The sequence below is a fragment of the Prunus persica genome, chromosome G6, assembly GCF_000346465.2.
Source record: "Prunus persica cultivar Lovell chromosome G6, Prunus_persica_NCBIv2, whole genome shotgun sequence".
NCBI classification, from domain to species: Eukaryota; Viridiplantae; Streptophyta; class Magnoliopsida; order Rosales; family Rosaceae; genus Prunus; species Prunus persica.
The window spans coordinates 10,953,800-10,974,642 of NC_034014.1; the positions used below are offsets into that span (position 1 = coordinate 10,953,800).

The 20,843-nt window shown below is 37.3% G+C and overlaps 2 protein-coding genes across 2 annotated transcripts; one reads left to right on the forward strand and one right to left on the reverse strand.

The window, feature by feature from the left end:
- On the reverse strand, positions 8,287 to 10,911 carry LOC109949608. Its single transcript, XM_020565682.1, has 4 exons — positions 9,043 to 10,911; positions 8,761 to 8,931; positions 8,523 to 8,592; positions 8,287 to 8,435 (listed from the first exon to the last, which is right to left on the reverse strand). The coding sequence occupies exons 1-4, from the start codon at positions 10,909 to 10,911 to the stop codon at positions 8,287 to 8,289; spliced, it is 2,259 nt and encodes a 752-aa protein (XP_020421271.1).
- On the forward strand, positions 17,205 to 20,410 carry LOC18773884 (beta-glucosidase 12). The gene is made up of 13 exons (XM_020566685.1): positions 17,205 to 17,512; positions 17,648 to 17,717; positions 17,819 to 17,877; positions 17,997 to 18,072; positions 18,186 to 18,263; positions 18,380 to 18,467; positions 18,559 to 18,814; positions 18,931 to 19,046; positions 19,153 to 19,370; positions 19,455 to 19,486; positions 19,594 to 19,696; positions 19,808 to 19,916; positions 20,021 to 20,410. Exons 1-13 carry the CDS (start codon positions 17,339 to 17,341, stop codon positions 20,190 to 20,192), a joined length of 1,551 nt encoding a protein of 516 aa, XP_020422274.1. The 5' UTR covers positions 17,205 to 17,338; the 3' UTR covers positions 20,193 to 20,410.

Sequence of the window (20,843 nt, forward strand, 5' to 3'; positions counted from 1 at the left end):
AATGGAAGCAGCAGTCTGTGGTGATGGAGTGGAAGGCTTTCCAGCCATGCATATAGAAGGGGCTGCAAGGGAAGCGGAAGTCCCTGCTGATGGAGTGGAACCCTTCCCAGCCATGGAAGTCATAGACACTGAAATTGAAACTTCAGTTCGTGAGAGGCAAGTGGACCAACAACCTCACAAGGTTCCTACCTCTGAAGATGTGAAGCTTCCTAGTGTTGAAGATGCCCTCCTTCCTACTCCGGAAGATGGGAATGGGTATAGAGTTATTTGTAAAACAATGTTACATTTGTTAGAGGATTGGAAGAAGACAGAAATTGAGGGGGTGGGATGCAAGGTCAGGCCTCCCATGAAATGTAACATAAGTCTGGTTGGTGATGAAGGGGACAACGAGGCTACTGCCACGGTTCGGAAACCAGATGTTGAAGGCAAAGGGTGCAGACTTAAGCGGGCTGCGACACTATTGTTGAGTCCATTCACCGATCCCTCCAGGAAAAAGAGGAAGGTTACTGATTTGCATGCACAGACACCTCAGCCCCGTTTTGATCCGACAAAACCCGTGGCCATGGACGATGTGAAGGCTATCATACAAGTTTGCAGGGCTTGGAAAACTGACATCAGGTTAGGATTTGTATCTTGGCAAAACCAATATACTTGTTTTTTGATGTATGCAAACAATTTATACGCAGCTATACTATACATATGTGTGTCATTGTCATATTATACAAGGTGTTCCACTTGTCTATTATATTTCAATTTACCTTTGCAAGTGTTGTTTTTGTAGTGCGGAGCTGGAGCTCGAACCATTTGAAGTTGGGGCAGATTTTTTTTACAAACTGATAGATGAAACTGCATGGATGAGCTCGAGGGTAACAATTTGAACCCGGCTTTATTTCGATCAATCTCTTATTTGATGACATTGACTATGTGTCATTTGTTGTCATCTTGACACCGTTGTTGTGTTCTGAAATAGCAGCACCTTGACATGGCCATGTTTCTAATACGTAAAAGACAACTCTCTCATCCTCAACTATTTGGAAGGGAGTGGACAACCGCCGAGTTTTGTCTGCAGGTATGATTGTATCCATATTATGTGTCACTGCAGTTCTTGCATTGGTAGGAGTCATGTAGATCTCTCCTTTTGGTGCTTTGGTTCGGGTTTATGTAATGTGTCTTTCACACTTGGTTGCAGCAATTTTTACAGCCGTTTGCAATGCCAAGTGGCAAACGAGTCACGAGGAAACAATATGCTTCAAGGACCGTTGACCCTCCGCCTAACTACCTCAAAAATGTACACCACTTTGTCAATGGGTCATGGCAACATGGGTATGCGCAAGCATGGACGAAAGTGCGCAAGGTCTATCTCCCGTATAATGTTCGACAGTCCCATTGGGTGGCAGTAGAAGTCGACTTTGTGCGACATACTGTCACTGTCTATGACTCGTATTCTGATTTTACCTCCAACAGTATGCTTGTCCGATTCATGGAGGCTATTACCCATACGCTTGCAAAGGTGCTGCATGAAATGAGGTTTTATGAGAAATCGGAGGATGAAGCGGTGAAGAGAAAGGGGACTGACATGTCAAACTTTAACCCATTCACAATTTTCAGAATTTCCGATGTTCCTCAACAAAGTGATGGGTAAGCTGTGTTCTTTTAAAGCACTATAATCGGATGTTATTAATACGTGCACTTCTAACTTGTCTACTGCTCGGGTGGACAGTACTTCATGTGGCATTATGACAGTCAAATATATTGAGTACCTTAGTGCCGACATTCCTTTACATACCATTGACCCATCGAAGTTTGGCTACTACCAATTGAAGCTTGCAATCGAGGCTTTCAGTGGGGAGGCCTATGTATGAGGTAAAAGTCCTAATCTGACCTCATTGCTGCTTTATTGTTAACTATTGCCTTTGGAATTGCGTTGTTATTTACTTCATTGTAGTGACGTCGTATGTACTCACCTGTGACGTCAGTGTTCATTTAAGATAACTTACATTATGTTCGGAACTTGTCAAACTGTGATGAATAAAAATGGCTACTTTTGTGCATCAAAGTTTAGGGTATTGGGGATTTGAACACTATAGATGGTAATGTCAATGTTTCGCAACTGGCATCTGATTTATGTATGTCATATGTTCTAAACTCCGACTGTGTCTAATCCAAAACTTCTTTCATGTTCTTTATGAAAGGTTCAAACAATTACTTCTTCAAATTGAACATGTCTTATGACATCTCATTTTCCCTTTATATGAATGCTGAAGTGGCACATATGTCCTCCTTCTGCAGGTGGTCCTTCGAGCTTCATACCCATATTGACATCTCAGATTCTGTACACGTATGTGAAAGAAGTTGCAGGCTGTTTTGTCGTATTGTGAATATTGAAACTGAATATGAGTTTTTGCGTAACATGGCACAATTTTTGACATTTTGCTCACCACGCGATAAAGTCGGGTGATTTTGTAGTTTGTTGCAGGGTGTTCATTTATGTAACGGAATTCAACTGTACTTGTCTTCCATGGTAGAAGGGCTGTATTCACTTTCCTTTGTTACAACTAATTGTTGACATTCTGTGCTTAACAGAGATTGTAAATCCATCATTTGGCACAAGTTGCAGCGAAATGCAATTTTTTGGGGCCACCCACATTGTAGCCTTTTTTCATTATTTTATCGCCACTATAGCGAAATATTCGACTCTCATTTGGCAATATATTAGGGTGTTTATTTTCGTGACAGTTGAAAGTATATATTGGGTGGCTATGTCATGGACCTGTAAACATGAGACGACAGTGCATTGTCGACTGTTTAGTTTAGTTTAGTTAGGTTGAATACATTGTTTTGTATATGCATTTTTTAAATCCGATCCGCGCGGAAATGTCGGGGTTGGTTAGCACAAACATTTTCATTAACGCTCGGCTGGGCCAATTAGAAGCTCAAATTTGACGTCATTGAGTTGTAGTTTTGGGAGGTCCCTCACCGTCAAATATTTAGTTCTTTCTCATATTTTACGTGGAATAATTGGTCTGACGATTGAGGCTGCATAAGAGGTGATACCAAAATACCTGAGCCTGGGGTTATTGGCTATGCCTTTTGTGTTTGCCTTTTCAACCCAATATGAAATAGAAAACGACCATGTCTGCCATCACTGATTTATAATAAATCAAACCTGTTCCATTACATCCATAACCTAACCAACTGTAGATGACCAGGAGTTCTATTACATTTGGAAAACAACAAATAAATGACCATTCCAACCAAGAAAACAGAGACCCAAAACCATGGGTTTTTCATCTTCCCTTTTCCAGCGTTTTGTTCTTCTTCCAAGCGGTTTATTTTCCTAAGCAAGCCTGGAATGATGTGCTTCGATCTGTCACACATCTCTGGGTCAGCCCATTCCCAAAATGTACATCCATTCCTCTGCAGAAACGGAATCAATATTTTCAAACAAAGACAGCCAGCATCAGATTTGGAATACAGACAATTCCCAAATGTCAGCTCAAACTTACACAGAAATAAACTTACCTTACACATACTTGAAACCTCCTTCCAGGATGAGCAACCGTCCATGATGTATGCGTTTTGACAACAGTTCCCACAGTAGCACAGCCGTGAACACACTGAACTTGCGGCTTCCATTTCCCAGCGAGATCTTGAAGTCGCCTCTTGACCGGGCAACCGAGACGTCACTGACTCACCCTCACCGGTACGGAGGCTCCTCCTACTCATCTTCTTGTTTTGGAAGGTATGAATTGTTGTTCACGTTGTGCAATATTTAGGGTGCTGAAGAGGGTCATCCCAAATTCAAAGGGTTACACTTGCATGTGCACAATGTTTCAGTTACATGGTGTGAGTGCACAAACATGAAACCTGGACTTAATGGGGTGTTTTACCATTGCCTACAGTAAGTATATATTGGGCCTAATGTTATTCATAGCCTTGGTTTATGACAGATACGGCATGGTATACACTTGCATATACAGTAGATGCCATTCTTCGTTGTCTGTATATTGGTGTATGATTGACGTATTGATAGGACAGTGGCACTATATTGGTATCGTATTGCACCTTTATTGTATCGATATTGATTTGTATTGGTTTTATAATGCCCGATATTGGTGTTATATTGGCATTCCAATGTAACCTCTGCATGATTTGCAATTGGTACAGCTATTATAAATGTTTTTATACTGTCTTACGTATTGGTTTTGCACTGTCATTTAACAAGTCTACAAATCTGAACTATACGGAAGGTAATTACGTTATATCGAATATGAAATGAATGCAGCCAAACTACATCAACTGCAGTTATCAAACCTCATGCATACAACACAAAAGAAAGGCACCTGAAACGTACATATAATACGAAGGCCACCTCAACCTGGCAGCATACAAAATAAAATAACAAGCCAGGTGAAACTTACTGAAGACAAAATTTACAAAGAGGTGACCTCAAACTTACATAATACAATCTTAACAAAGACGGCACCTGCAGCTTACATTATACATATGTACGAACGAGGCCCCCTCAAACTTACAGAAAACAAACGAAATAAATAAAAAGGGCACCTCATACGTATATATTACAAAAAGAGGGCACGTCAAAAATTCCACTGTACTGGGTTTGTCCCCAATAGTAGCCATGGTAATATTACAAGGCAAACCCTCTGGCTGTGGCCGAATTTCGAGTTGCATACCCGCCAAATGCGGCGACCGCGACCCATTAAGTTTATGACCCCTCCCACAGTGATGTCCCACTTTCCTTCTGCATCCACAATTTGTGCAAACTTCCTAAATAGTTCGAAGCCGGATTCCAGTTGTTGTTGCTTCAGCTGAGCCATTTCGTCTGATTCTTTGAATGCAATAACTGCACCGGCATGGGCATTTTCAATTCTAGCTCTGACAGCCTTCATATGTAGGAGATGCATCCGGGCTTGATAACGCGCCCGAATTGTGCGTTTTTTTATGACACCCCACCTAGCTTGGCCCTCTTTAATTTTGCTAACTATGTCTGCATGGAGATTTTTTCAGAACATGGTATTGGCTCGACATTGCTGCAGTCCATGGACCCAGTCTTCAGTGTCTTCTGTTGGTGCTTTGGCAGGTGTTTCAGTGTCCCCTCCTTCAGTAATGGCAAGGGTTGGGTTTGGTGTGGGGTTGGGGTCCATGAGTGTTGGGTATTTACTGTGGGTTGGTGTGGCCATTAGTTTGCCCAAACTGCCATTCATTGTGATGTAGGTGAAATAGCTGCGCAGGCAGGGGGGTTTGGTTGCAGTAAGTGTGATGGAAATGTTGGGTGGATGCAGCTGGGTTACAATTAAATAGTGGGAGGTATTAATGACCAGGAGTAAATGACTGTGATGAAGAGGCGGGAGTTATTGGCGGCAGTTGTTGGGTCCAATTTTAGGCGGGAGTTATTGGCGGGAGTTGTTGGGCAACACGTTTGACTTGGGCTTTGCATGATAACAGCTGTATATAACTATCATTTACCATTGGTTGGTGGTTGTTGTATGGGACCCTTGTTGAATTTGCAATTGATTCCTTTTGTCCTCTTTCCCCAATTTTCGTCCTGTACCAAAACTACAAATTGTCCCAAATATATGAGTACAGTAATTTGACAATGAATGGGCCAATTACAAAAATGGACCATGAAACTATTTGTGTTTCCAATTTCCTTTTTGCTGTCTTCTAAATTCCTTCATATGAGTTCCATTTTTGTATATAACGGTGAATTCCTAACTCTGACTTTTTTCCATTTGCAAATATTTGTAGGTGTATTCATCCCACCTGAAGTTTTATTCGCCTTAACATTTTGGTCGGGACTGTATATGACTGATTTGGTGGTATTAATTTATTTTTAGATGGACTTGCCTATTGTCGTCATTTGTAGGGGATACTTTGTCATTTATGAACAAGTCTGTACAGTTGGTAAAATGAGTTAATGGGGAACTTGCTACTAAGCTATTATTCATATGGCAGCACCTTCAATATTAATATAGTATAGAATTGTGATGAAGATTGTGTGTAATTTGTGTAGTCACTGTTGTTCAGGTGTGTATATTGGTACGGCTGAGTATTCCAACGTTGACAGGTGTGTATATTCGTATTTGGTCTGACTGTAATGGGCATATTACAATGCTGTCAGTGACAGAGAGGAGTAATGACTGAAGACTGATTTTGTAATGTAGTCATTGAAAACAATATAAAACACACAACTTCCTCTATATAAGAGGGTCTAACCTACTCATTCAATTCCATATATATTAGACACGATATAGCTGTACTAAAGCTCACCCTATTGTTGGTAACGAAAACGATGCTCCAGATTCAACCTAACGTTAACTGTTTTTCAGGGTGCATGTGTGCATTATCCCCATTTGAAGTTGAAGATGTCAGACGTAATCCCTCCAAACGAGGTTGTTAGTTACCCAGGAGACCACCCATGGCATGTCCCTTTCCCATCTCCACCTGGAACTCCAAATAACGATCACACGTCATCAGGAAGTGAGGCTGACAACATTGATCCGCTAAAGAAAATAGCTGAAGTGAAGCATCACCTCCAATATTTGTGTACGGCAACGGATTGGTGGGAAACCAAATGCGATATTCATGACCAGGTGATGGGCAACTTGACGAACAAGCTGAACAAAGCATTTGCTAGAGAAGTTAAGCAAACAATGAAAGCCCAAAGTCGAAGCGCGAAGTTAGCCTCGTTGACGTTACAATTGGAAGAAACAAAGAAAGATGCTGTCCAAAAATTCACTGAATCTGAAGAATTTAACCATGAACTGGTTGAATGTTTTAACAATGGGTTCGAGATGTTCCGGGATTATGCTTCTGTCGTGTCACCTGACTACAATTGGAGCGAAATAGATGTTGGTGGTGTCTGGCAGGTGCTGAATAAGGGTGGCCAAGGAATGGCTGATCATAGCCTTGTGCATGCAGCGAGGAAGAAGACCAAAGAATTGGATCTATTCATGGACCTGTAAACTTGGTGATTTTGTGGAAGGGTTTCTGTAGCTGGGTCAGGGTAAGTACAGGTGGAATCATTTTGTATGTCTTTGGTGGCTTTTGTATGAATGTGGTGCCTTGTTTACGCCTTCCTCTTATTCTCACCGTTGAGTGGGAAATTACTTAGTTTGTATAAATTTGAAGTGTTGTAACGTGGAGGTGTGCTTATTAAACGTTTATTGGCTTCATATTAGAAGCATTGAGCATGTATATTGTGTTTGTATTGTATAATTATTGACTCATATTGCAATCGTATTGTGCTTATAGTATGGTTTTATTGCTGCTTTGTGGATATACACCTCATATAATAGCCTCTACATCTGAGTAATGATAAACAGTGACTCTAGCAACGGTCGTATATATGGAGGGTTTCGGACAGATCGATGGTTATGACGCGCGGAATATCCATGGAAATATGGGACATATATCGATACCTTAAGGCAATTGGATACAAACCACGGACACTGTAAAAACATGAAATTTTTTACTAACAAGACAAATAAAGTTATGAAAGCAATAATAATAAATGCCCCAAAAAAAAAGGATTATAGACATTTAATTAATGAAGTAACAATTTGAAGGGATAGGTGGTAATATTCAGTACTGATTTAAGTTCAGTAGTTAGTCATTTCAGTACTTATAATGAACATTGGAATTAAATAAGCAATAACAAGAAATGGAGTGAATAATTAAGTATTTGAAAAGTCCATATCACGATAGTAGTGATGTGTTCACCATGTGTAGCTGCATGGATAGTTTCCCAAAAACTATATATAGTTTGGTCTATGGCAATCAGAACAATGAGAAATCATGAAGTACAATGATGCTCCCAGTAATTGTGTAACATTTGCATTTGAAGGAGTTTTACGTACGAGATTACATTTTAGTTAGCCTTCTAGGCCATTTCATTTTGGACACAAACCTTTTTAATTACACTACCAATAGCAGTGCAACAAAGGTACAATACAATACCAATACGAGGGCAACGAAGGTACAATACAATACCAATACGGCGCAACAAAGTCACAATACAATACCAATACGGTGAATATAAAGACAGGACAAAACGTTGTGTAGGAAAGGAAACCAAGTGATGCCAACGTGACTACAATCACAGTTCACAACACCAAATCGAATACAATTTAAATTAAAATAAATAAAAGGTACATCACAAACGAATAGAAATGCTAATGTGTAAGACACATTGGCCAGTGGAACACTGTTAAATAACAGCTGGTTTTCTTTTCACAAGTGGAAGTGTAAGTTCACAAATTTATACTAATAATAGGCTCTCATTGCAAGGAACTTGTTACCTTGTTCCATATGCTTCACATGACCGTTTAATTGACGGACTTCCATCCCTGCAGCATCACCGAACCTATTCATGAACTTCACAGTTGATGACAACTGAGGTACAAACTGAACAACTATACAATATGCGCAAATAGACACTTCAGTTCTTGAGAGGGACAGATTGTTTGCATGTATTTCGGTAGTGGCCCTTCACACCACACCTTGAGCATTTTTTTTGCCGGGAGTCCTCTCCTTGGAAGGTACTCTTGCATTTGCGACGGACCGGCATACCTTACAAACAGGAGGAAGGATTTTGACATTGTTCAAATGTTCGGGAATAACCCATGTGCCTTTAGGTGGTACAAGATAAATAGATTCAGCATATGCAGCTGCCCATGTAGCTCGTGTATAATAAGAAGAGGCAAAGGAGTAGGGGTTCAAATTCAAGTGTCAACATACCGCAATAGCATGCTTGCACGAGAGTTGCTCCAAGTCAAACTTCTTGCACGTACAACTACGGTTTGCCAAGTGCACCAGACCGTTCAAATCACCATCCAGAACATTATACTCGACATCATTGATTTTGACCACATTCATCCTTGACGCAGCTTCTAACCTCTTCCTTAACTTCTGTTCACCCAAATCAGGGCACAATGTAGAATGACATTTCATTGCTAAATCTCGACGTTGACTAAATCACGTGAGAAGTAAATTTGTGATTTCATTGATCAAGTGTAGGACCGGAAGCATCCTTGCAAAACGAAGAACTGAATTAATGGACTCCACAATATTCGTTGTCATCACATTATAGCGTCGTCCATCACAGTGGGCCCGAGACCACTTCTGAACGCCTGCACGTAGTAGATAAGTTCTCACTCGCTCATTGTTTATCATCGAGAAGTGACGATTGAACTCCGCTAGACGATAAGACTTCGCTACCCTTACAAAATACCCCAATATCGGATCCCATTGCTTCAAGTGAAATGAGGCTTTCATATTGCCCTTCAAGTGATAAAAGCAAATACCATGGCTTGCCCCAGGAAAAACTCTACGCAACCCATGTTGTATGCTAACATTGCGATCAGATATGACAACAAGATTCGAGCAATCACCAATTGCACAATGTAATTTTCTCAAAAACCACTCCCATGCTGCATCCGTCTCCAAATCTCCAATCCCAAAGGCAACAGGATATATGTTGTGATTTCCGTCAAATGCTGTCGCAACAAACAAAACACCTTTATACTTGCACTTCAAATGGGTAGCATCAACAGCAATCACGGGCCGCATTGACGACTTAAATCCTCGTATGCATGCACCAATTGACATAAAAAAATATAAGAAGTGGTCGGCTGCATCAGTCTGAATGTATGTCAAAGTTCCCGGATTTGTACGCTCTAATTCATAACAATAGGAAGGGAGAAGGGAATACGACTCTTCTGCAGACCCTCTCATTGTTTTGAAAGCTAACTCTCGGCTTCTCCAAGCTGTAGAGTAGCTTATGCTGACACCAAATTTTTTTTTCACATCTGTCTTTATATCAGCTGCAGTATAAATGCTGCGCGAATCCTGAAATCTCCATTTAACACAGTCAGACACCAATTCGGCCGTAGCTTGAGGATGGTGACTACTTACAAACCTCAGATCACATTCATGAAGTGGATCGTATTTAACAACCTTAAACTCATGTAATCCAACTTTATATGCCCGAAGTTTCCAAGGGCAAGGCACCTGCCAACAGCGAACACAAAATCGACGCTTCCCAGATTGGACTGTTCTGAACCGAAAGTGGCCTCTAATTGCTGCTAAACTGATGGTTTTTAAAAGGGCAATCTTATTTGGATAAACTCGGCCAACCTTCAAATTTGCTTCCCAATTTATGCACGAAAGGCCTCCACCATAACCAATATATTCCACACTCTCACCATGCTTCGAATCAACCCAAATTGTATGCATTTCACTCGAACTTGATTGCCGGGGAGGTTCAGATTGCGCCTGTCTACACTGCACAGTGGAGGGTTCTGCATTGCTGTCCTCAGGAGGATGCACAATTGGTGCAGAGTACGGTTCCTCTTCATTGCTAGGTTGATACAAATCAGCAACTATGTTTTCACCGCTTTCAAAATGAACTTCTTCAACCCAATCACTCCAATTAAAACCATTCCCACCATTTTCAGGTTCATTGTGCGAAATTACCACATTTCTTCGTTCCACAACAAAGGTAGCAGGAGCATTGCTACTCTCAACGCTTACAATGCCATTGCACCCTTCAATACCATGACCTTCGATATTTTTCAAGCTTGCTACTAAAGGGGTTACTTTAGAGGCCATAACATCTGTGTTGTACTTGAGAAAATACTGAACATCATCATTGTCTTCAACCATTATGTGCTTACTGACAGATGCGGATACAGGAACTGAATACTTCAATGTGACACTATATTTCGTGGGCTCTGCATCTATGATCTTATAAATGCGTTCAACAAGTTCGGAAAACGTTACGTTCCGTGACACTATTATGCCTTTAGCCTCCCCACCTTCATAACTCTCAATGTTATCCTTCTTAACCCAACTTCCATTGTAGCATACCAAAATTCCAACTGTATCCATTTCTGCAAATAACATAAATAATTACTACACCGATTCATAACACTAAAAAATAAAAAATAGATGAATAAAAACATGCACCACAGTCATTCCACTACACATATCATCTTCTAAATCCTCAAATCTTCAAACTCAAATTGTAGCTGCTTCAACAAGTAACTTTTATTCCTTTTTGTTTTTTCTCTGATTTTGTACATATATGTGGGTTCCAAGTTATTAACAAACTAACATACACATACAATGGCAGAAATATGAACCCTCTAACCCTCCAAGGCTTTTGCACAAATGTAAACACCTTCAACAAAAGGATCAGGTTGTGATAGAAAACGTATAATGTAGTACAAGCTCAATTACCAAATTCGAAACCAAAATACACAAACTATACTTCTTATTACCAAAACAAACCCAGAATGCCAATAAATTCCCCACATTAGCATCTAAATTGAGCCTAACACTAGCCGTATTTACAAATTTTTAGGCCAGACAAAGTTAACATATGATTTTTCAGTGTGCTGTTATTTTCACCATTATCAAACACATTGCACTACATTATACACGCATTCAGTCAATTTTAAACAAAATTCAAGTTCACCAGACAGATCCCACTGCAGATAATATCACAAACTATGAATTTCAACATATCATAACTCCTTCAAACTGAAAATTTAAGCTTTTATCTCTCTGTGGTGAAAAGGGGCTGAACGATTTCATAATACACATACACTACCAAACCAATATCACAACTCACATCCGTTCACAACGACACCGAAAGTCGCCACTTTCCCTTCTCTGTGGACTCGCAGCAGTCACCTCGATCTGGAGGTCAACAATGGAGACCATAATGAGTAGATGTACACATTGACTAGTCAATCATAACATAAATAACACATATCAGCATTGAGATGTTTTTCTGCTGTTGTTAATCTTGATCAGTATAAGTTTGCTCTGGCTGGGTGGCATGTTGCATGGCCTTTATATAGAGGAAGTACGTGCTGCGCATGAGAATAGGAAGCAATGACGACATAAATTTCTTTGCAAAACACACGTGCATGCAATTAGAAGGGTGCAAAGGGAAAGTTTCATATTTGAATGAATAGTCAAACATGGAATAGTAGCCGCTAATTCTGTTCGAGTCTCCTAATTAACCACATGCGTCAAATTTTGAAAAGAATTTGACGGACCATTTGTTTTATTGACACTGTAGCTTGTTCAAAACGATTTGCCTTCATGTACAGTATTCTATAAAAGGAATGTACAGCTATTACGAGAAGAAAAAGTCTAGCAGAAGAAAACATCCTCAAGAAATGTATACCATTTTATCCCTGCACTTAATAGAAAAGTTGATAAAATTGACGGTAGACCATTTGTTCTAACGAAACTAAAGTTAAAAGACCACGGAAACCATTTTGTAAATTAAGCTACTCAAATGCAAATTGGGTCTAAATTTGAGGACTAATAAAACGATTAACCATTTAATTCTTCCCATAATAAGCTTTCGTTAAAGGTATTTTTTTTATTGACTCGGCTGTGAATATAATTTATTTCTTGAAACAGAGTGATATTTTGAAGAGCAAAGAAGAACGTGGGGAATTAATGATAATTTTCATATGCTATTGCTTGGACAAGTCTATGGCTAGCGTAATTGCTAAACTCATCCTCACATATTTCTTGTCAAACTTATGCCTTTACTGTTCCACACAATTCAAATAGCAACTTTCTTTTCATCCTCTTTCAAAATAACCTCAAAATCGTTTCACATGAGATAAATATGTAGTAATGACTTTTTGTTTAAACTTTTCTTCTTGTGCATTTTAATGTTATTTTTCTTCCCATCATAAGCTCTTTCGTGGGGTTTTTCTCTGGGAGATTCACTATTATACCAATACAGGAGCCCACATTTTTATAAAAAAAAACTCTGTAAAAAATGGACTTTAGAAACACACTCAAAGCTCATTTATAACATATCAAAGAGGTTTTTAACTTCTTGTAAATTACAAAACTGTTATTGATTTTTTAAAACAAGCCCAAGCTCAAAACCTCATAAACCCAAAACACTGAATAGGACAGCAAAGTAATTTAATAATCAAAATTAAATTCAATAGGGCCAGCTGCCATTTTTTGAGTTTTTTTTTTTTTTTTGGTTTGTTTATAGAAATTAAATGGTGTAAGTTTATCTATATCATTAGTGCTAAGAATGAGTATATGACTTAGTATCTCTTGGTCTTTTTCCTATCGTTTTGACCTTTTAAATGAGATTATTGCTGGGCATGAAGGACAATTTCATGTAATTATTTGGGTACAAAATTTGAAAGTTTTGAAAAATTTGATTCTTGACAATGGTCAAACTTTTGAATATATTTTTCTAATCAGATTCATTTATTTATAAATATGCAACTAATTCCTTATTACGATATATCCTTTTTGTAGGCACAATTACGCGGAAGGAAGTGCCTGAAGCTCAATTATATCCACTTCAATCCGTCAAATCATCGAAAAGGATAAGAACATCCCGGTTTATCCAAAAGATAAATATCTTAAAAACATTAGATCATCTAAGTTTATTCAAAAGATAAATATCTTAAAAAGATAATATCGTCCAAGTTTATCCAAAAGATAAATATATTCTTTTATCCATTTAAAATACGAGTCTTCTCAATTTGTCATATGCTGGGCATGCATTCAAAGAACAAACAGCCACAAACAATCACATACAAAATCAACCCCATATTTTGGTCACCTGGAAACCCACCATTTGGGAAAAACTGAGGGTCATCATCTGACCATGCAATCCATTAAGCAAATATGATTTTTAGAAAGAAATCAATCACAAGCTCTAGAAATCCTAGGTCACATGGGATAAGGTTTTGCATAACTATTTGTATGTAGGTGTGCTTGAATCAAGGGATAAGGTTTTGCATTTCAAGGAAGCCGTATTTACATACAAGTCACATGAAGACCTGAAAACACCTCATTCGGTCGGAAGTGGGCTTTGAGGACTAGTGATATAGGATATATCTTTGGATTGTAATGAGTTTCTTTTGGAAATTGTTACATTGATCTTTTATTAATGATAATATATATTATTTTTTGCACAACAATTTCTCATTGGAAATATTTTTTATATTTCTTTTGCAAAATATTTGTATATTCCGACGGCTTTTTACTCATGATAGTCGCTATAAATGTAGTCGGAAAAATATTTTTTTCGACACACTTCCATGTCGGAACTGCACAATTCCGACAAATTATATTTATCACAAATAGTAATCTAGGGTCGGAAATACTATTTTCGACCAATAGTCATTGGTTGAAAATATAGCACATTCGTATTTGCGACCATATTGATGGTTGGAAATGAATTTGTATAGTTGTTTTGAAAATCCATTTCCGACAGAAATATAAGCAATATCGACGAAACATGGGCGTTGGAAATAAATTATTTCCGATGGACTGGTTGGAAAAAAAGTATTTCCAACGGGCGTTTTTTCCGACGACTATCAATGGCAAATTGCAGTCGAAAAAGGGTATTTTCGACAGCAGAAGGCCTTTTTCGACCACAAACCACCCTCACTAAAGGCATTCTATTTTGTAGTGTCTATGGAACTTAAATTTCTTGAATTAAGTTCTCAATTTGTACTCACATGAAAGAAGAACGCCAACATCTGTTTTGTAGATTGCGTATACAGAGTTATTTTGAGGTGAATCACTAGCATAGTAACCAGCATAGTAATTTAGTCCAAGAAAGTCAAATAAACCAATTAGCGACCTAGATTGTTCTTTAGTGAATTTTGATAATTTTCTTCCAACAAGTGATCGCATGCTTTGCGGATAGTCGCCACTGATCAATGGCTCCGCAAACCTTAAAAAACACGAACATTTCAAGCATTAACTTGGTATTATCTGGTGTATTACTCTCCAATAACTGGTAAATATTAAATTCATAAGTAACTTCTTAATAAACTTACCATCCAAACATGAAATCCAAAGATTGAATCACAGCATTTTTATTTTGTATTACTTCTGAAAGGGACACGAACCAGTGTGACACCAATGTTAACCCTATAACTCCTCTTTGAGATGCTTGCACAATAATATCAAGTTTAGGTTATTTAGAGCCACAAAATGGTAAAACACACCCCACCCTATTGTATCTTAATTAGTACTACTTACTCATATAGATATTCATTTTTGTGAAATTTTACAACAACTGCATGAACAAGAAGTAGGTGATGTGTCACCAAATATTCTCTGGCCGGCATGTTGCATGGCCTTTATATAGAGGAAGTACGGCTGCGCATGAGAATAGTAAGCAATGATGAAATAAATTTCTTTGTAAACCATACGTGCATGCAATTAGAAGGGTACAAAGGGAAAGTTTCATATTTCAATGAATAGTCAAACATGGAATAGTAGCTGCTAATTCCTAATTAACCACATGCGTCAAATTTTGAAAAGAATTTGACGGACCATTTGTTTTGTTGACATTGTAAACCCAAAATTTTTGTGCATAATATGTGATTTCTTTTTTGTTTAACGAACTAAATTTTTTAATTTTATTAAGTTTTTTGAATACAAGACGCATGGTCTAAACTACAAAGATTGGGGGTTTTTCACACACACACACTATTAAGATGTCATGGATTTGAATCTGAAATCACTGATCTGCAAATCAAAATCTTTATTAACCAAGCTAGACCCGTTGGCTTAATTTTACTTGAATTCTACATCAGAATGCCATCTACAATTGGTTGGGTCTTCAACAATTTAAAGACTTTGTACCCAATTATTATATAATGCTACTTTTTGTTGATTTATTGTTTCTCTTCCAGCGTAACTGTACCCAAAAGAAGATATATCATACAAGAAATTAGTGACTTATTGGATAAATATTCAAAACGATTGGCCTTCATGTACATCTATAAAAGGAATGTACAGCTATTACGAGAAGAAAAAGTCTAGCAAAAGAAACATCTTCAAGGAAAGCTTACAAGAAGAAAAATATCATTAAAACCAACGGAAAGGAAGGGTAAAGAAAAAGTCATTTCTGCATATTTATCTTTAAGGTAAACAGAAAGACAATTGCTATGAGAATTGGTATGAAGGATGAGTTTGACAATAGATATGCTTACTTATTTGGATCGGAGTAAACACGAATGGGAGCAAGCATGTGTCACTCCAAGAATTCCATAATTGGAAGAGTTTAAGGCATTTTTTTTAATGACTCGGCTGTGAATATAATTTATTTCTTGAAACAGAGTGATATTTTAATGACTCGGCTGTGACAATTGCTAATAATAATTTTCATATGCTATTGCTTGGACAAGTCTATGGCTAGCGTAATTGCTAAACTCATCCTCACATATTTCTTGTCAAACTTATGCCTTCACTGTTCCACACAATTCTCATAGCGACTTTCTTTTCATCCTCTTTCAAAATAACCTCAAGATCGTTTCACATGAGATAAATATGTAATGACTTTTTGTTTATGCGTTTCTTTTTGTGCATTTTAATGTTATTTTTCTTCTCATCATAATTAAGCTCCTTCGTGGGTTTTTCTTTGGGAGATTCACTATTATACCAATATAGGGGCCCAAATTTTATATAAAAAAAAAACCATATATGAATTGAATTTAGAAACGCACACAAAGCTCATTTACAACATAACACAAAGGCTTTAAACTTCCTGTAAATTACAAAACTGTCGTGGATTTTTTCAAACAAGCCCATCGATTTTTTTTGGTTTGTTTATAGAAATTAAATGGTGTAAGGTTTATCTATATCATTAGTGCTAAGAATGGATATATGACTAAATATCTCTTTTTCTTTTTCCTATCGTTTTGACCTTTTAAATGAGATTATTGCTGGACATGAAGGACAATTTCATGTAATTATTTGGGTACAAAATTTGATTCTTCACAATGGTCAAACTTTTGAATATATTTTTCTAACTAGATTCATTTATTTATAAAGATGCTACTAATTCCTTATTACGATATATTCTTTTTGTAGGTACAATTACGCCGAAGGAAGTGAAAGAATAAATCAACCCAAAGGAAGTGCCTGAAGCCCATTGGTTAATTTGAACAATTGTGTGTCAAATTTGTTTCCACAGTTTGACCCATTGGTTATAAGAGACTAAATCCGACTTAGCGGCTCTACTCACACATGCGCCATTATACATATTACGTGTTTGAATATAACAGTTGAGTTTTGGGGGGGAGACAAAAACTCATTCAAATATGGAAGTTTTCATTTCCCTTTGCACCATGACATTCTACGTAGTTGCCCCCTCAAACCCATTCAATGCCCATCTGTGTTTTGTTCTCATTTGCAGCACGTACTTCCTCCTCTATATAAAGGCCATGAAGCATGCCAGCCAGAGCCAACTTATACTTATCAAGATTATTACCAACAAAAAAAACCTCAAGTTATGGCAATGCAATTACGATCTTTTCTCTTAGGCGTGCTGCTACTAATTGGCTTTGCATTCACAAATAGCAAAGCAGATATTAGAGCTCCACCCACGCATTTTGACACCGCTTCTCTCAATAGGAGCAGTTTTCCAGAAGGGTTCATATTTGGCGTAGGTTCTGGATCTTACCAAGTAAGTCCTTTCTTCTTATAGGCTTTAATTTAATTCGTGTTCTGATTGGTTAGGGTTTTCTTTCAAATTCAGACCAAGCATCGATCCTTGCAAGAATATTGACATCTTCTTCATTGTGTGTCTTGTGTATTTCAGTATGAAGGTGCTGCAAACGAAGGTGGTAGAGGACCAAGCATTTGGGATACCTTCACCCACAAATATCCAGGTCTGTCCAATCAAATCATGAATTACTTAAAATAACAAAATGGTATTACTTTTACTCTTATGCTCTAAATATTCAATTAAATTTTCAATGATTTATTGCAGAAAAGATTAATGATAGCAGTAATGGAGATATCGCTGTTGATCAGTATCACCGCTATAAGGTTCACGACCATTGCACATATTAAATTTTGAAGCATGAAGAAAATTCTGGATATTGAAGATACGCTCCCGATAATGTTTAACACTTTCTCATGAAATCATTTTTTGTTATGCACTGTAGGAAGATGTGGGGATTATGAAGAATATGGGGTGGGATGCTTATAGATTTTCTATCTCGTGGTCAAGATTATTACCAAGTAAGTTCCTCCACATCCTCACATTTGGTTGTGACGAATCGTCATATAAAGTTCAGTTTAAATTGTATCAGTGCACTTATTTCGTTATTTTCTGGTTTTGTTTTAATTATTAGATGGAAAGTTAAGTGGAGGAGTGAACAAGGAAGGAATCAAATATTACAACAATCTCATCAATGAGCTCTTACGCAATGGTGAGTCATCCCACCTCACATGGTCAATAATTTATACAATAACAGCTTCATGCACTCATAAAAAAACTCGTTTTATCAAACTTATAACTCGCTTTTATTGATCATGTTATTTATAGGTCTAACGCCATTTGTGACACTTTTCCATTGGGACCTTCCCCAAACTTTAGAAGACGAATATGGTGGTTTCTTAAGCCCTCATATTGTGTAAGTGAAGAAATTTGTCCTCTGAATCGTATTAATAATTTAATTAATAAATACAATTATGACATTCACATTCTGAAATGTGTATATACAGCAATCATTTTCAAGATTACGCAGAACTTTGTTATAAGGAATTTGGTGATCGAGTAAAGCATTGGAGCACACTGAATGAGCCATATACCTTTAGTAACTTTGGTTATGCAATCGGGTCTCATGCGCCGGGACGATGCTCCACTTGGCAGCAGCTAAACTGCACCGGGGGAGATTCATCTACTGAACCATATTTGGTAACACACCACCTGCTCCTTGCTCATACAGCTGCCGTAAAATTATACAAAAATAAATACCAGGTACAATTCATTAGTTATTTTATTTGTCATAATATTGGATTCTAAGTTGCAACAAGAGAGAAACTACTTCACTTTTTTGTGACTCTAAAACAAACAAACTATATGTTCTTGTGCAGGCATCTCAAAATGGAGTGATAGGGATAACACTGGTGTCACATTGGTTTGAGCCCCTATCAGAAGAAAAAGAAAATAAAAATGCAGCATTACGAGCTTTGGATTTTATGTTCGGATGGCAAGTGTATTTTGAATTTACTTTTGAATATAATATTTACTCCTTGCTAGAGAGCAATATATAATATAATGTCAAGTTAATGCTTGAAATTTTTACATTCTTGTAGGTTTGTTGAACCATTGACAAGTGGTGACTATCCTCAAAGCATGCGATCTCTTGTCGGAAGCCGATTACCAAAATTCACGAAAGAACAATCCAAGTTGCTAATTGGTTCATTTGATTTTCTTGGACTAAATTACTATGCTGGTTACTATGCAAGCGATGCACCTCAAAATAACTCTGCATACGCAAGCTACACAACAGATGCTGGAGTTAATCTTTCATGTGAGTAAAAATTCAGAATTTAATTCATGCAGTTTAAGTTTATAGAGACTAATTAGATTCTGATATTCATATACGTTGTGACAGCTGAGCGTAACGGGGTCCCCATCGGTTCAAAGGTACACATCAAATTACTAGATTATGCCTTTATGATTTTGACCATTAATCATTTTGCACTTACAAATGTGATTCCTAAAATTCTAAATATCTTCAAATTTGGGTGTAGGGTGCTTCGGAATGGCTAAATGTTTATCCACAAGGAATTCAAGATCTTTTACTCTACACAAAGAAAAAGTATCACAATCCAGTCATTTACATTACTGAAAATGGTAATTATTTCTAGCCTTGAGTAATTGCATGATCAATGTTTCACATATTTTTGGTGTAAAACACACACAAGTAGTACAAAGTCTCTAAATTTAAAATGTATTATATTGTAGGTGTGGATGAGTTCAATGATCCGAAATTATCACTTGCCGAAGCCCTTAATGATACCCATAGAATTGACTACTACAATCGCCACCTTCATTATGTTCAAAGTTCTATTGAGTAAGTGTATTAACAAATTCATTTAGAATATATATATGGTCTAGCTTTAGATTTTGAGTTATTGATTCATATTATTGACATAAATATATTTAATTTCTTTTTAGCAATGGTGTCAAAGTGAAGGGATTCTTTCCGTGGACGTTGCTAGACAACTTTGAATGGAGTTCGGGATATAGTGTTCGATTTGGTATTACCTATGTGGATTACAACGATAGGCTTAAAAGGCACCCAAAACTCTCGGCACACTGGTTCAAAAGTTTCCTCAAGCCGTATTGAAAACTTTAGATCATATTTGTCATTCATTATTTGTAATTATAATTCAATAATGTGATTTTTATGTATGTACAATAATTCTAGAGATTCCAAATTTATGTACATACAAAATTTGGATTCCAAATTTGTGTACATACAATAATTTCAATTTTAGTACTTGTATAAGATTACATTTCCATTAAAATTCGTGTAAAATTAAACATTAATTTTTAGTCCTTTGATGACTGTCAACATACACATAATTATGAAACTCATTTGTTTGTAGTTCTTTGACTGATTGTTCTTAATTTTCATCTATTTGTTTAAATTCCACTGTACTTTGACCATTATACCACAGTGACGAAAAAAATTTGAAATTTAGTGGCCCATTATTTAGAGGCTACAATATGGCTCATTGTTTAGTGGCTACATCAGTTTCAATTTTTCACCTTAAAGAAAAATTTAAGAGAAATGTCACCTGAATTTTTCAAAATTCATGATTTATCATCTCACCTTAATGTCATCCAATTTTTCATCCATTCTCAAGGGTATTTTAGTCTTTCCAATATGTAAATCCTCTGTGAAGCTCCTTTTTCGAACAAAATGCACCACCGGTGACTCCAAGCAATCCCCCGCCTACCTTAAAATCCATTTCCCCCCTTCCCTCTTCAAAGG